This window comes from Empidonax traillii, unplaced genomic scaffold, assembly GCF_003031625.1.
Source record: "Empidonax traillii isolate 1590-97213 ecotype Southwest subspecies unplaced genomic scaffold, ASM303162v1 scaffold492:size733235, whole genome shotgun sequence".
Classification (NCBI taxonomy): Eukaryota; Metazoa; Chordata; class Aves; order Passeriformes; family Tyrannidae; genus Empidonax; species Empidonax traillii.
The window spans coordinates 249,443-265,758 of record NW_020955685.1 but is presented as its reverse complement, the minus strand read 5'-3'; the positions used below and the strand labels follow the sequence as shown (position 1 = coordinate 265,758).

The 16,316-nt window shown below is 55.9% G+C and overlaps 2 protein-coding genes across 3 annotated transcripts in view; both read right to left on the bottom strand.

Moving 5' to 3' along the window:
• MTMR4 (myotubularin related protein 4) overlaps positions 1-11,248 on the bottom strand; it is a 55,690-nt gene extending 44,442 nt beyond the window's left edge. The window contains exon 1 of one of the 2 annotated variants that reach the window (XM_027896300.1): positions 11,183-11,248. The gene's annotated coding sequence lies outside the window, so the exon portion shown is untranslated. Of the gene's footprint in view, positions 1-6,618; positions 6,790-11,182 lie in introns of those variants that run through there. The other variant, XM_027896301.1, reaches the window with a different exon arrangement.
• A 2,811-nt stretch (positions 11,249-14,059) lies between these two features.
• Positions 14,060-16,316, bottom strand: part of ABHD11 (abhydrolase domain containing 11) — a gene marked incomplete at its 5' end in the record, with an annotated part of 2,578 nt that continues 321 nt past the window's right edge. Inside the window, 5 exons of the mRNA XM_027896309.1 lie at positions 14,060-14,575; positions 14,834-15,015; positions 15,102-15,272; positions 15,667-15,840; positions 15,920-16,055. Of these exons, the coding sequence (XP_027752110.1) occupies positions 14,437-14,575; positions 14,834-15,015; positions 15,102-15,272; positions 15,667-15,840; positions 15,920-16,055 (802 nt within the window). The remainder of the gene's footprint in view (positions 14,576-14,833; positions 15,016-15,101; positions 15,273-15,666; positions 15,841-15,919; positions 16,056-16,316) is intronic.

Below are 16,316 nucleotides of genomic sequence, written 5' to 3'. Positions count from 1 at the left end.
GCCTCAGGAAGGAAGCAGCAACAGCTTCAAGGAAATGGTGCCTGCACTACTGAGGTCACATCCCAAGTCTCCAGGCTGGAAAAGTACTGTCTAAACTGCTCTCTGTGCAAACACTCAGATCTCGTTATGCATGAGGAGAATTCACCTTTTAATTCCCGTCAGCTCGGGGAGTCTCTGACAGCCGTGGTTTTCTTTGAAAAGCAATCTTTGTGACTGCAGAAAAACATGAAATATGTGACCCAAATGCACCAGAAGGCTCTGAAATCTCTCCCCCTCTCCATCCCACAACAGCTTTTCCCAGCCTAGCTCAGGGCTCTCCGGAGCATCCACCTGCAACATCCTTGCACTCCACATGTGGGTATTTTAAAACAACTTCAACCCAACAGCCGCAACACAAATCCAGCCCTGTTGTTTTCATAAATATAACTATTATTCTTTTATACAGGTGTATAAACAGACACATCTGGTATTACTTTAGGACTCCTAGGGTTTCTGAGGCATCTGCCTGCAGCCAGAGGACAGGATGGATGGGGGACCTACAGCCCTTGGTAAAGGCAGCTGGACACCTCTGGCATCCAAACTGGTACCTGCCTGCAAGGATCTGGATCCCCAGTGGGACAGACAGTCAGTAGAAACAATGTCTAAAAGAAAAAGATCCTGCTGTTATTCCAGGTGATCACATGCCCTGTAATGGTCCTGTAACAGTACTGGGGTTCACAGCCCTGTGACAGCTGCAATTCCAGCTCCGGCTGTGCCTCCTGGACTCTGGAACCACGTGCTGCTGGCCAGACCCCAGGCCAGAGCCCACGTGCCTTCATTAACAGACAAAATTTCTAGGAGAGCCTGTTTCCTCCAAGAGGAGCTTTCCTCCATGGGAATGAAATGAAGCATTTTTCAGCAACGCACACAAGCACGGACGTGCGAAAGCCACGACCGAAACCACAGCAGGTTTGGGAGCACAACAAAGCATCGGGATTTCTTCTCCTGACTCACCCAAACTAAGCCCAGTTTCCCCAGCAGCCTCCCCACAACCAGCTGCCCTAAGGAGGTGGATCCTGCACCAGGATCTGCAGCGCTGACAGCGATGTCCAAGCCTTGAAATGTGGCTGGGAACACTCCTGGTGGAAACCCAGCTCCTCTCTAAAACTTGCCCTAATTGTGCCATCATCAAATGAAATTCCCATCTCCCCCTTCCCCAGGAAGAACCTCTAAAACAGAGCAATGGGCAGGTGCTCAGGGTTTCTACCATGACGATACAGAAGACCGCAAGAGGAGAGGGAAACACTTGAGAGCTGTTATTAATAAGTTAAGAGCTCCCTTGGGATTACATGTCCAACCTGAGCATGGTTGGCTCTTGTGGAAAGCCTGGGCTTGTGGGCAGCACCTCCAGATGGTTTGTTATGTTGACAGCCTGGACACCCTCCATCCTTCTGGCACTGTGGGCTTGTGTTGCCACTGCTGCTCTTCCCAACCAGGCAATGAACTTGGAAACTTGCCCTTCCTGAGGCTTTCCTGGGGGTGGTATCTCTCCCAAAACCAAGCAGTACCTCACCTGGCCTTGAACAATTCTGTTTCACCCCAGTTGGTTTAAGAAGGTTAAAGTAGATCCCCTGGTCTCTAATTTCCAGGTATCCGGAGCCCGCAAAAATGCTTTGTACTTCAGCAATGGAAAATCCCATGGAGGGACTGCCTTGCACACTGACCTGCTTTCATTAATAACCTCACCTCAAAGGATGTGGGCAGGTCAGCAAGTTCAGCTGAGCTTAAGTGCTCCCATCCCTGCTCTCCACCACGAGCTTAACTGCTGCTAAAAACAGCGCTGGCCATGCCGGCCGCTCCAAAGGCACTCGGAGAAAGGGAAACCCCCAGCCAATCGATCCAAGGGAAGGAAAGGCAATGGGATATATAAATATATATAGCAAGTGCCCAGCTTATCTAGCAGCAAGAGCTGCTCACATTCACACACCCTGTCCCTCCCTGCTGCCAGCTTCCAGCAGGATGGAGGGGTGAAGGTGGCCACATGCCGGGCTCGGCACCGAAAGGAGCCTGAGGATTTATACTCATCTGCTGCAATTCACACGAGGTTTTATCAGGGCTAGGAACAGAGCCTGGGATTTATTATAGTTATCAAAGGGAAGAAGACTCATTAGGGATCAAATTCCTGCCTCTAAAAGGTTTAGGATAGAACTGAAATGCATCAGACTGACTCTACTTAAGATAAATCTCAGGAAGCAATGGGATTTTTATTGTCTTTGCCCAAACACGAGGCAGTTCCCTTCCTCCCATCAGTGCATCACTGACAGGCACAGATGGAACCCCATGGCTGCTGAAACCAGTGGCAGTTCCAGCCGAATCCAGGTCTTCCCCAGTGCTGTGTATCCACTCCAGCCCACACTCTGGCACACAGGTCACACCCTGGGTTTCAGCACCACGGAACAGGCCGAGCGGAAAGCTGGAATCACGGCACCCAGTGAGGCACCTTCCCACTCCCCAGCTCCTATGGCTCCAGTATCAACCCTTTGCTGTGGGATTTTGGGGGGTGGGAGGAAACAGGAGCAGCAGCACAAGGGCAGTGGGATCCCACCCGCTGGGATGCTGCTCCCCAGGGAATTCCAGCAGAGGAACCGGCTGCTCGTTCCGGCTTCGGTTTTGGCTGCTTCGTCATGAGTAAAACACGCTGAAAATGTGACTTCCTCTGCTACAGACCTATTGAACCTTTTTGGAGAAGTCTAAGGAACTTCCTCTTGTGTTTCAATAAAAGACAAGCTCACAGGAAGAACAGTTCCTGTCATACTTCTGGGAATTCCTCTAGTAAAAACACCTATTGAAGAAGGAACGATGCAGTAGGAGAAAGGGAGGTGGGGTGGGACTCACTTTTCACCGAGTCTGTGGTTTATAATAAAACAAAACTGTGAGTCCACTTTACAGCACAAACTCACTTTTACTTCCTCTTTTGCCTCATTAAGCAGCAGCAACGAAAGCTCTGCACAGTTTCCTAATGAGCCAGACCTGCAGAGAACCTCTGCATTCGAGACTTTCATATTAAAAAAAAAATCATCTCCCTTCGCTCTCCTTGCTGAACAAAACAGGCTCTGTCTAGGATCATCTTATCCAGCATCCCAAGGTGCTTGGCCACCTGTTTTCCTTTGGAAATGCACACACGAGGCAGCAGAGGGATCCATCTCCCTGCTGGCACACAGGGAAGCGTGGCACTCCCTGGAGAGGGTGAATGTATTGACCTTTCATTTACAGTAAGGGGAAAGAGCAAAGACCAGGGTAGGTAAGACATGACCTCGTGCCAGCCTGAGAAGGGCAAAGGACAGCAGGGAGGGTTTGCTGGCATATCCCAGCCCTGACACCCACTCCCCCAGGGACGTGCATCCAGCCCTGCTGGCTCCCTGCCGGCTACCTTGGCATTCCCCCTGCCTGCAATCCATCTACAACGAGCACAGCACCTTGGATGCTGGAAGCTACCAGCTCTCCCAGAGAGAATGGTCAGGGGTGTGAGTCAGCCCCAGACACTGAAAAAGGATGTGGCCAATCCTTCAGGCCACAGCAGGCCCGTTCACTCTGTTCTGATCATTTATTATCTCCAAGCCCTGCAGAGGTTTCCCTGCAGGCCCCGCTCCTCCCTAAGCCCATCAAATCTCAGCTTGAGGCAGCTCCATTAATTATCCCTTCTGCAACCAGACTCATCCCTCACCTTCAGCAAGCAGCAAAGCCTCTCTCCAACACAGCTCCTCATGCTCCCAAAGGGCTGTGGGACACAACAACACCCAGGAGCAGAGTCAGCATCATCACTGATGATGTGCCTGGTCATCCCTCCAAAGATGCTGCCCCCCAAATCCCACTCTGCTCTCACCAGGCATGGCAGACGCCCCCTCCAAGGATGGCAGCTGAGGAGCAGAAACGGAGCTGTCAGGGAGCAAAGCTGCTGCAGCAACAGCTCTGCCAGAGGGACATTTCCCCCACAGGCAGAGGAGCAGTTGGCTCTGCCCTGGGAGATGGTGCAATGTGGCAAAGCCGCAGGGAACGTCTGGATCCCCTCGGGGATTTCTGTACCGACCTCCAGTGCCTGGGGGTCTCTCCCCTCACCACAGCACTTCTAACGAACACCTCCTGGACTCCTGCCACTGTGTGCCCTTTAGGAACAACAGTGATGCACCACAGGTTCAAAACCCCCTGGAAAACAGGGACTTCACAGCACAAACCAGCACTTCTCCTTTGGAAATCAAGGGACTTTCTCTTCCCTGTGGGCAGCTACACCCACACACAAAAGCTCAGTGCACATCAGTACCAGACATTCAGAGCACAGCACAATTTCATCTGCCCAAGTTCACAGGTACCAAGGCCCTGAGCAGGGCTGCAGTGTGGGAGCTGGAGCAGGAACAGGAAGGATACACAGCACTGGGTTATCCTGGGGATGATAAAACTCCCTAAATCTAGAAATAAAAGTACTTTATAAAGGCACTGTGAGCTGTAGTACTGACCGAGGCTGGCACCGGTACCAAAATTCCCAATCACCTGGTTATCAATCAGCTCAGCCAGGCAACAACTGCTTTGTGAAGAGCCACTGCTGACCTCAGCTCTTGTCCCTCTCCCTGGACAGGGTGTTATTCCCTCTTCCTGCAAAAGGAAAAAGGGAAGCAGGCAGAGCCCCTGGCACTTTGTGGAAGCCAGGTCTAGATGGAGATGTTTCCTTGCTGCAAGCATGAGATTTCTCATTGCCCAGACTCCCTCTTGCTATATCCACATCCTCTGGCTGGGATTGCACACACATCCATGGCCTCTGGATATCACCTGCTGTGTGAGAAAGAGGGGGCACTGGGAGCTTTCCTTTCCTAGAGAAGACATCTCTTGGAAAGGGATGGATCTGAAAAACACAAGCCAGGAGCTCCCTGACAGAGAAATACTGAGTGTGGCACTTTCTAGAAGCAGCATATCCTCCCCTCCACTCCAGGCAGGTGATGAACAGCCCCATGCAGGTGAGAGAGATGTTTGGAGAGGACTGAGAAGAAGCAGGCACATTGTTTAGGAGCACAAAGGATCCAAATACACAGAAGGAAAAGCTGATACCCCAGAAAGGGGAGCCAGAGTTAATCCCCCTGCAGGGCTCCCAGCCATCCCGCTGTCCATTGGGACTGGAGGGAATTGGCTGCATGGCAGGCACAGGAACAGACATTCATCACACCAGAACTCAGCAGCAGCTCCCCGAGTCACGAGGACCTCAGCTTTCAAAAAATGAAGCAGCACTGAACTTTAGCATCAAAGGAAATAAATCCCACATAGAGAGGACATAGAAGTCTCAGGCTGTGACAAACCCTAGAGTCACCCTGGAGGAGCACTGGAGAGGGAATGTGGGGTTGACAAGGGCCCAGACCTACCCACAGGCACAGGGAAGTTGTCAAGAGGACTCCAAAACATGAACTGTACTTCAGCACAGCCAGGGGGAAAAATTAACACCCCGGGTCACTGGGAATGTACAGCAGACACAGCACCCTCAGTGGTACAAACACAACATCTTGAATAAAATCTCTGGTGCTTCCAGAGGAGCTCACCAAATCCCACTTTGCTGTGCATCTTCCCACCAAGCCCCCAAACACATCACAGCTGGGCCTCTCCCACCCAAAGCCAGCCCTGGCACACACAGGCTGCTCTGCTCCACAGCCGACTTCAGCCTCGTGCCTGAACAGACTCATTTCCACTGCCCCAAGCCTGACCTGCAGGGCAGCACAGGCTTTCTGGCCTGTGCCCAGATGCCATGGGCTTGCTCCAAAGTTTTCAGCAAGAACAGAACATTTTAGCCTTTGGAAAACTCAGCCTGCTGTCCGGGAAGGAAGGCAGAAGTGCCTTTGGCACAGGGGCAGCAGGAAGGGGGGGCAGCGTGGCTGGAAAGCAGAAGGGAGTGCAAGCCCAAGCAGTGCTGACTGGGGCAAGAAGCAAAAATTCCAGGGCTCCTCACATCCTCCTAAAGCTACACCTGAGCACCCAGGGTCACGAGGGGCCCGCTGGGTGACGATGGTGCCAGGTGGTGGTGGTGGCAGCCAAGGCGCTGCAGGAAGCACGGGCATGACCCCAGGGCAGGCAGCCAAGCTCTCCCCAGGTACCCTCAGCAAAGCGTTCCCCAGGCTCGGTGTAGGTGCCTCATAAACGAGATACTAAACGGGACAGCGGCTTCTCCTGTTCCCATTAAGACAGTGGGACAGATTCCACCTGGCTCTGTCCCACTGGTGGCCCTGAGCGCTACGTGCCAGTCATGCTCCTGCAATGAAGTGACTTCCGACAAGTATTTCGAAAGATAAAAAAAAAAAAAAAATTATTGTGAATTCAGGCAGCACAGTCTGAACAACAGAGGCGACTGAATAGATTCATGCTGCATTGCCACAAGGCACTCATCCACTCGGGGAAAGCTGGCTACTTCAACAAGTTTCTAGAATAAAACAAAACGACAAAACCCTCTGAAGCTTCCAGAAGGAACAATGCAAACTGCAGCCCTCGCTCGCAGCAGTCCTGGGCTCCACCAGGGACCAGCAGGGAAAGGCTGGCAGGGTCTAAGCAATTCAACTGACTGCAGAGCAGAAACGCTTTGAGGGTCCTCACCACAAAGCTGTCACTCACCAGCAGTGCCATGTCCAAGCACGTTCAGCCAGAGAGCAATTCCACAGTTTCATTTTGCAGAGAAGAACTGGTCAGGTTGGAAAAGGCACAACAACTCCGCTGCCCAGTCGGTGCTGCTCGGACTGCACGAAATGGCAGAAGGCTGAGCTCCAGAGAACACCCCGCTGCAATTCTGGGCTTAAGTTCAGCTGCAAGACTTTGCCCCCGAGCAGATAAGTCGGGAGCCGTGTCTGCCCCTGGCCCTGCTGCCAGCACAGGCTCCTCCAAAGCGGGGAGGAGCTGACAGTGGTCAGCAACCTCAGCTAAAGGCACCAGATTTGGCTCTCGTTCAGTCTCAGACAGAGGCGCCCAACATATCACCTGGACGTCGCCATCAGAACATTCCCATCCACCTTTTACCTAGCAAACCCCATTCCCAAGGTTTAGGCAAACCTCAATCCCCATCACCATCCTTCCCATCTCCGTGGTGGGGTCAGACCCGCTCTCTTGCAAGGGACAGGGGGGTGTTTCTGTCCCCCGGCAAGAGAAATGCAAAAGCAAAAGCAAAACCCCACCGTGCACGGCTGGACCGGGGACCTTCCCGGGAATGTAGTGACTGGGATCAGCTGTGTCAAACACCCTGCTGAGCAAACACCCCACCTAGAAGATAAGCAACAGGACCCAGGAGGGCAGGCAGATCAGTAATGCTCCGCATCAGAGGCTGAAGGGAATGAAGGGCCTACAAATGCTCGCAACATAAAAGGAAACCTCTGAGGCCAGAAACTTGATACATGTTGAAACAGAATATACTGACACACAACTCTCCCCTCGGAATAGGCCCTGGGCAGGCTTTTCCCTCCTGAAGAAGAAATTTGAGGGCATCTCAACTGAGAAAGAGCAACACAGTCAAAATAATAAGTGACAGCGAAGTCCCTCCTGTTGCAGAGAGCGGGAACTGCTCTGAGGGTGCTGTGTGTGCTGTTCAGTTTTCCTGTTGCTCTGTCCCACCAAAGTTCTCTCTGCTGGGAACGGCAGACGCTGCCCCCGAGCCCACCACGCACAGGTCGCTGCAGAGGGATCCTGCAAAAGAAATCCCAGGCAAAACTATTCCCACAGTCCAATCCCCATCCCTCCTGGGAAAGGGCTCCTCCAGCTCCGAGGTAAACCCAGGCATGACAGAGCAAATGGAGGCTCCACATCAACCCCCAGCACCAGGAAGTCCTGACAGATCCAAATCTCCATGTGTGTCAGACCCTCAGCAGCACAAGACTCGCCAGCCCAGAGATAAATGCAGGAAAGTTGGAGGGAAAGAGATGGCAGGGAAGGGATGGGGGGTGAGATGCAGCCCGAAGAGCTCAGGTTTTGAGACAGCGGCTCCCCAGCAGCACCACAGGCTCTCTGGCAGGAAAATGGGCTCATTTCAAGCAGGATTCAACCCCTGAGCACGTTTCAGTTTCATTTCAGCTCCCATTCCCAGGGAAAAGAGCCGATTTCCCTGCGCCAGGCAAGAAACCAGGCGCTATTCCAGCAAAACCCAGCACCACGGTGCACTGCTGCTGCCAGAGCCTTCCAACCCATCCCAACCTCTGAGGCTCTGGCTGTAAAGCTGAAGCACCTCACTCTCCTTTCACGCAGAAATTCCCCATCCCTCATGGAAAGCATCCCCATTCCCTTGGATTCGGCTCCGGGTTGTGAGGTGCGGATGAGGCCGTACCAGACAGGAACCGACCCCCCCCTGGAAAGCAGGGCCTGAGCAGGCATTTGCTATTTATAAGCTAATCATCTGATCCCTCCGAAGGGAAATCCTATCCTTTGGGGCTGTTGGGAGCTCAGGGAACTGCGGGAGCGCTGGGGAGGAACAGAAGGGAAGAAATTACAGCAGCGAGGAGCGACCCAGACAAAATTCCTCCCCGCTCCTCCGTGCCACCTTCCCGGAGAACAGGCCAGGGATTATGAGCAGGGATTAATCTGTTACGCTAATTTGCTAAGAGCAAAGTAATTTTTTAAATAGCTCTGGTCTCCATTCATCATTATCTAAAAAGGGCCCTGATCTGGTTCTGCAAAGAGCAGTAAGAGTCTCACGGTAAGAGCCTGCTGGAAATCCAGGAACACGTGGGGAACTGGCTGGCTGGAGCTGCCTTGGAAGGTAGGAGAGAAAGGTATGAGCTTTCAGAGTTGCTTGCTAGTTCTTAATTCCTGGGGGAACGTGCCTGCCCTGGGAAGTTGAGTGTGATGTGCAAGCATTTTTCCTGTTCACATTTCTCCCTGATGGAAATAATCTGGGTTAGATGACACTGCTGGATTTTGCTGTGAAACAATGCTCAGTCATCTCCAACACCACTGCACACACTCAGTGCAACGCCAGAAACAATCCCAGCTCTCTGTAACCTCTTTTTTCTTCACTTCTCAAGGTACTACTGAGAACGAGCCTGAGGAGTGGAAATAGCTCCGTCTCAAACAGCACAGACTAAACCACGTCTCGTGGAGGAGAAAGCCCAGTTCCTGGAGCAATCCTCACAGACTGAGTGGCCATGCAGGCCTGGTACCTGCCTCCAGGTGAGCAAAGCTCTGTGAGATGGAGGGACCAGGACAGGGAAGGGCTGCTCACGCCATTTCCTGCGCTCCCGCAGGGACAAGGGAGACTTTGAGAAGCCCCACGTAAACAAAAAACAAAAGCAGGCCAGTTGCATATTTGGCAGATCAAGATCACAATAAAAGCTGGCACAGCAGCCTCCTCCAAAGCAAGATCTACCCCCAAAGCTTCCCTTGATTTGGATTTGGGGTTTTTTTTTCTTCCCTTTAGCTCGTTACAACCCAACCTGACAGCTAAGTGACACTGTTGTTGAGACAGAAGGGCTGGAAGGACTTTGCCACAAACCCCACAGCAGTGATACCTCTGTGGAAATGTCCCTGTTCAGGCTCTCTCAGACATATTAAATAACTATCACAGCCAGAGAAAGATTCCTGCAAACACAACAAAGGAAAGGGGAACTCAGATGTTCTTAGAAAATAATAAGTGAAACTTTCCAATTTATTTCCCAGTCTTCATCCGAGTTTACTTAGAAATGCATCCTCCAGCAAACTCCCTGAAAGACATCAGAGCCACCTTATTGACCCCCAAGCAGAGCAGACCCCAGAACTCCCAGGGCTGCCAGCCCAGCTGCTTTTATCAAAAAAAAAGAAAATACGGAGACTCCACGTAAAAGCTGACAGCCCATACAAAGTCATCGCTGCCTCTGGGAAGTTTGTGCTCATGCTTGAAGCTCTGTCACTTAAAAATACACATTTTGGTTTGCATGCACATGTACCCCCCTCTCCCAGCCAGACTGAATTCCCAGCGTCCAACCTCTGTCCTCCACATGCAGACTGGCCAGATCTCCTCTCAGGTTCTTGCTGGAGGAAGCAGATGGAGTTCTCAGCACCACATGGCAGCTTTTCTCACCTTTAATCCCAACATCTCTGAATTCTGCACAGTTTTCCACCAGCTCTGAACCACCACACACAGGCACCAAAGCCAGAGGCAGCAGCGTTTGCTGAGATAATGCTCCCTCTCCTCCTCCTCCTTTACAGTGAGGGTCCAACGCCCACCTCCAGCCTGATTTTCTGCATTCAGTATATCCATGAACTCAGGCAAAAATTCCTGCTTCCTAGGACAGATCCCACTCCTCCCTTGCCTCTCTGCCCCCATTACAGACTCTTCCAGCATAGTTTGTTTTCTCTGGTAAAGCATGTGTGGCCCAAAGTCCAGTGCCAAACTAACCAGACCCCTGTGCTGGATCCTCATCTGCCATTTCCCACTCAGCACTCCGAGTTCACCAGGCACTTCCTCAGCTTTTTAGCTGCAAATTTCCTTCAGGTCACTGCCAAAACCATCAGCAGGATGCTTATGAGACCGTTGACAAACTGTCCCCAATAACATCCTAGGAACCCACAATTTAAAACGGGTTATTTTGAGTTCATCGCCCTTCAGTTAATTCAGCAGGAAAACCCAAAGGCATCGTTGCAAACGCTTCAGGGAAGCCAGTGGTGACAACACAGCGTTAGCTGAGGGGGTTCGAAATAAACGTCCAGCCTGCAACACCACCAAACTTACAGCCAGAACCAGCTCCTGCCCCACACGGAGGGGAGGCACCTGCTCCAAAAACCCAGCCCCGTGTGACCCCCGGAGGGTAACCGGGTGAGAACATGAACCAGCTCCCCGGCGGCACAAGAACCTCCCACCCTCCACTCCGCTCCCAGGCGGGATCCCCGCGGCCCCGGGGAGAGGGGCAGCGAGCCGGGCCCGCGGGCTCAGCCCGGGGAAGGGCCCAGGCCCCGAGCGCCGCAGAGCCGGAGCGGTGCAGGGCAGGGCTGCGCCGGCCAACCCGCCCCCGCCCGGTGTGGTGGAGGGGCCGCCGCCTCAGCGCTGCCGCCGCCGCCGCCGCCGGCGGGCGGTGCCGCCCCTCACGGACAGGCCCTGGGGAGGCCGCGCTGGCCGGGCGGCGGGGAGGAGGAGCGGCAGCGCCGGGGCGGCGGGAGGGCGGCGGGAGGGGGTTGCCGGCGGCCCCCCCGGTGCCCTCCGCCCCCGGAGCACCCCCGGTCTCACCTGCCCCGTCCGGGGGTCCCGCCCGGCTCCGGCCGCGCCGCTCCCGCCTCTGCCGCGTGCGCCTCCCGCCCGGCCCCCCCGCCGCCGGCGCGCGCGCCGCCGCCAATCAGCGCCCGGCACCGCCGGCGCCCCCGGCCAATCAGCGCACGGAACGCGTCCCCGCCCAGCGCCGCCGACTGCCAGGCCACGCCCCTCCCGCGGCTCCCGCCAGGCCTATCCCGTGACACGCCGGGGTGGGGCGGGACCCGATGCCGGGCGGCCAATGAGAAATCACAGCGCGTCCCGCCGTGGCCAATGGGAGGCCGCGCTGCGCTTCCCCTCAGGAACGGGCGAGGGGGGTGGGAAGCCCCGGGTGGTGTCTCCCTGCAGCCCCTGGAAGGGATGAGCCAAGCCCAGCCCCGGACAGGTCTGGAGGGTTTGGGGGGTATGCACGAAGGGATGATGGTCCTTGGCATAGGACAACCATCCCTGACTGGCACTGGGGCTGCCCCATGCCTGGCTCTGAGAGGGCTGGCAGCTTCCTGCCTTCCCGACAGCTGCTGGGTCTATGCAGATTAATTTCCTGGTGCAATTTTTCCAGGCTGGGAAAAGGGGGAGGTGGGTGATGGCTAGGGAAACCTCCAGGCTGGAAAATGAAGGAGGAAGCAGAACCCTGGGTTGGCAATGGGGCAGGGGGAACACCCAAAGGAGGTGATGGGGAAGGGGAGCAGGCAGAGGGGTGATGAGGAAGAGGAAGCACACGGAGGGGGAGGTGGGACAGCCAGAGCTGTGACGTGGGGCTGATGGTGCCACCCTGCAGAGAAGCTGCTCCAGAACATGTGGAAAGTCTGTGGAATGTGTGAGCAACCCAATGACCTCTGGGCTGCTGGGCCTACTGCTGTGCCAAGGAGTTCTGAGCCCCCGTGGGGTGGAAGAGGTGCAGGATCAATGCAGGACGTGCATGGATAAGGCTCAGCTCCTCATTAACACTGTGCTCCAAGGGCCCAGCCAGGTCTCCACTGACAGCCTCAGGATGGCACCTCGGCAGAGCAGCTGGGCCTGGCTGCTGACCTGGCTGAGTGATGAGGGGCCATCGTCTGCTCCCAGACGTGCTGGGGCTCCCAGAACCTCCATGGGATGTTGGAATGGGGCCCAGCCCTGGGAAGTATCCAAGGCTGGAAAGCAAGAGGCAGTTGGGTGTCACTGCTCTTAGCCCCCTATGCTGTGACAATAGAGTTTGGGGGGGTGGCTGTCCCCTGTGGGGCTGAATAGGGACCCCCAGGGGTCATCAACACACTCCACTTTCATCCAGTGCCTGCCAGAGCAGTTTCAAAACCATGCCTGTCACAGCCACTTAGAGGAGCTCTTCCTGAAGGTGAGCTTTGTGCTTAACTGCAGCTGTGCCAAGGGTCAGAAATCCTGCTGGGAGCAGAGCTCAGGCCAGGCCAGGCCATTTCTCAGCAGGCCCCCTGGGAGCAGGCTGAGTCAAATCCAGCTCTGGGTTGGCCTGGGAACTCAGCTGGGTCTCTGGAGGCATCAGCACCCTGACATGTTATGGGCATACGAGCCTGGCATGTTGGTGCAGCCCATGGCACCAGACACACAGCCCTGGGATGCCCCTGGGATGCCTCCTGACTCCCTGCACCCTTCCAATGCAGGGAGCAGAGTTCTCTCATTTCTCCCTGCCATCTCCCTCACCCCAAGTCCAACAATGCTTTGCTAAATTCCCTCAGCAGATGCCACCAGATGGAAGTTCCACTTCTTCCTGGGCCACTGACCTCCTGTCTCTTCACCTCCCAACTCTGTGGCAGCCTTTTGTCTGTGCCCCAAACCTGGGACTTGGACAGCAGGAAGGAGTGGGGAGAAATTCCCCATTGATCCTGGGCTCCAAAGCTCATGGCTCGGTCCAAAGGTTTTGTGTGCTGATAGCTGGGGCCAGGCCTCACCCCCCAGCTGGCTCGTGGCACCCAAGGGACTCGTTTCAGTAGCCAGTGGCTCAGGAACTTCTTGGTCTGATGTTCCTCACTGGTGAAAAAATAATACACAGAGAGCAAAAGTGTTTGAGGTAACACAGCAGAAAGCTCAAGGCCAGCACAACCCTGCTCCTGAGAGATGCACTTGGTCAGAAAAGGACAAGGGGAAGAGACAAGAGCAGCTCTGCAGGAACACAGCGAGTCTCCCAACCAGACCCTGGTGGCCCCACTGCCAGCCAGCTATAGCCAGGCCTGGAATAAAACATCCTTGGTCTGCCATCCTCCCTCCCCTTTGGGGCCTCCCAACAACCTCAAACTGAGCAAGCCCATGCTGGGGAGCACCAAGTGCAAAGCTGGTTAAGTGTCTCTCTTCATTGTCCCCAGACAGAGCCTGTCCCCAGCTGTGACAGAGATGATCTGTCCCCCCCACAGCCACTTCCACCCCATCCCTGGCTTTACCCATTGTCCAATAAAGGGATTTTTGCAGCTGACACCCTGCTCCTCTGCCTCTAGCCCACAGTGGGTGGGGTGGGTGTGTTACGCTGCCTCGGGGGGATGCAGAGCAGGCAGGAGGAGAGAAATCATTGGGAGCTCAGGGAGGAAAGGACCCCCTGCCTTTGGGACAGGCTGTACAGATGCACCCTGGGGGTTTCCATGCCTCCCCCTCGCAGGCTGGCAGCTTGGGAAGCAGATTCCCCTGCTCCCCAATCCTCATGCTGCCCCAGAGGTGGAGCAAGGATGTGATTCCCCTGGGAGTCACAACAGATCCTCCAACCTGTGTCTTGTGCACTGCTCCCACAGCTCGTCACATTAGGGGCCCAGTGCAGTTGTCACCTCCCACCAGCATCCCTGCTGGCGAGTGAGAGCCCCTCCCTGTGCCCCCCACGCCCTCCCTGCCCTCCACAGCCACATCCAAACCCTGCTGTGCCTTGGCACCAATTCAGCTTTATTGCACGTTCTGCAAAGTCACAGCCAGATCCACGGATTGGTCTGGCAGCAGGAAAATGAGAGGGCTCTCCTGCCCCCTCCGAGCGCCCAACACTCCAGTGCAGGCAGCACAGTGTCCTGGGCTGCTGCCACCCTGTGTCCCTGCAAGGTGGCAGGAGAGCTCAGCGGGATGGAGGTCCCTCTCCACTCTGGCTGCAGGACAACCAGGATGGGAGAGCCTTGCAGGCAGGATCAGACTGCAACAAGAGCAGCCAGTCCTGGCTGAGCCCTTCCTCACAGAGCCCCAAGCCCTGTGCCCGAGGCCAGAGCTCCTCAGGACCCACACGGTCCTTGCAGAAATCCTGGTCTTCATGGCTACACCTGTGGCAGGAAATTGAGGACAGCAGTGATGAATTCTTCGAATTTATCCTGATGGACTATGTGCCCTGCACCTTTGATGTACTGGATCTCTGCCTTGGGGAAGAGGCGCTGGATCTCTGGGTAGTCTCTGGAGCTGCAGGACAAGGGAACGTGCCATGGTCAGAGGTCCCTCCTGGTGTCTTCCCTCCCCTTCCTCATGCAGTAGGTGATCCCAGGTCTGACCACGTCCCCTCCCCAGGTCCCCTCTCCAGCATCACTGTCACCAGCTGCTGGAGGCACAGACCTTGCTCAGGACCTCCCCCACCCCGGGGGCTTCCTCCCACCCTCAGCAGCTGCAAAGAGCACAAAGGGGTCAAACCACAGACTTGGAACCGCTTCTCTCCAGTCCCACCTGATATAGGGCGACTCAGACCCTCCCAGGAAGAGCGTGGGGCCAGGATACGGCTTGTGGAAGACAGGGAAGTTCATGATATCTGTCAGGTGCCGGGAAATAGCCTCCAGGTTCACCCTCCACACATAGCGGCCCTCAGCCTCCACTAGGTTGGTGAGGAGGAACTGTCTGAGCTGTGGAAGCTGCCACAGAAGGGGATGGTGCACTGTTCAGTAGCAAACTGGGATGTTCTGGCACCTCCACCTCCATCTCCCACGGGATTTCCTACCTTGACCACAGGCTGCAGCTGGTCATCAGCCAGCTGTCGGGCTGCAGAGCGGGACAGGCCAGCCGGGACCTTCACTGCCTTCATGGCAGAGATGTAGGCAGAGAATTCGGACACGGGGGCGGTCGAGCCAGGACCAATGTCCACGGCGATGAGGCGCTCCACCAGGTCTGGCTGGGGACACAAGCAGGGCATGTCCATGCCAGGATCTCCCAAGATCCCTCCAGTGGGAGAGGGTACAGGACTCTACTCCCAGTCAGATTCCCTGGAGGCTCTTGGCTCCCTCCTGCTTCAGTAGAGACCTCCGTGTGCCCTTCCCAGAGCCCCTCTGCTTGGCACTGATCTCCAAGCTCCCTCTCCATTGGTGCTGGAGGGACAGGGCAGAGCTTTGGGCTGGTGGACATGGACTTGCTCCTGCACCCCACCCTGATGGAGACAAGGCCCTGTGGGGCTGGGGGCAAGGCTGGCACTGGTGAACACCCCTGGAAGTGCCACCCCCTTCCTACAGCCCTCCCAGGAGCCCCCTGAGCCTGTTCCACCCTGCCCCCAGAGCCCTGTGCCTGCTGACCCGCTGCAAGGCCAATGTCATGGCAGTCTTGCCACCCATGCTATGTCCCAGCAGGATGCACTTGGCAATGCCCAGGCGGCTCAGGAGGTGCTGCACGTCCAAGCTCATGGCCTCGTAGGTCATCTCTGGGCTGTGGGGGCTCCCGCCGTGGTTCCGGGCGTCCACCGTCAGCACCTGCCTGGGCAGGGGCACCGTGTCACCCTGTGGGCACTGCCCACGGTGCCCCTCCTCAGGGTGCCCCCTCGGGTCTCACCTTGCCGCTCCCGCGCCGCACCAGCGTCTTGGCCACCGTCTGGAAGTTGCCGTGGCTGCCGAAGAGCCCGTGGAGCAGGACCAGGGGTGGCCGGTCCTTGTGACCCTCCAGCACCACGTGGGCCAGGGGCACTGCGCTGCAGGGGAAGAGAGAGGTGTGGGGGCACGGCCAGGGGTGTGGGGGATGGAGGGATGAGCCCTGCCCCTCTGGCCAGCCCTGGGCAGGCACATCTGCAGGGCTGGGCCCAGCTCTGGCTCCTCAGCACAGCAGGCACAGGGAGCTCCTGCAGCGGCTCCAGCGCAGGCTGGGAGGATGAGGAGGGCACTGGAGCATCTCCCTGCCCAGGAAAGGCTGAGGGAGCTGGGGCTGTTGAGCCTCCAGAGCACCCCCTGAGAGG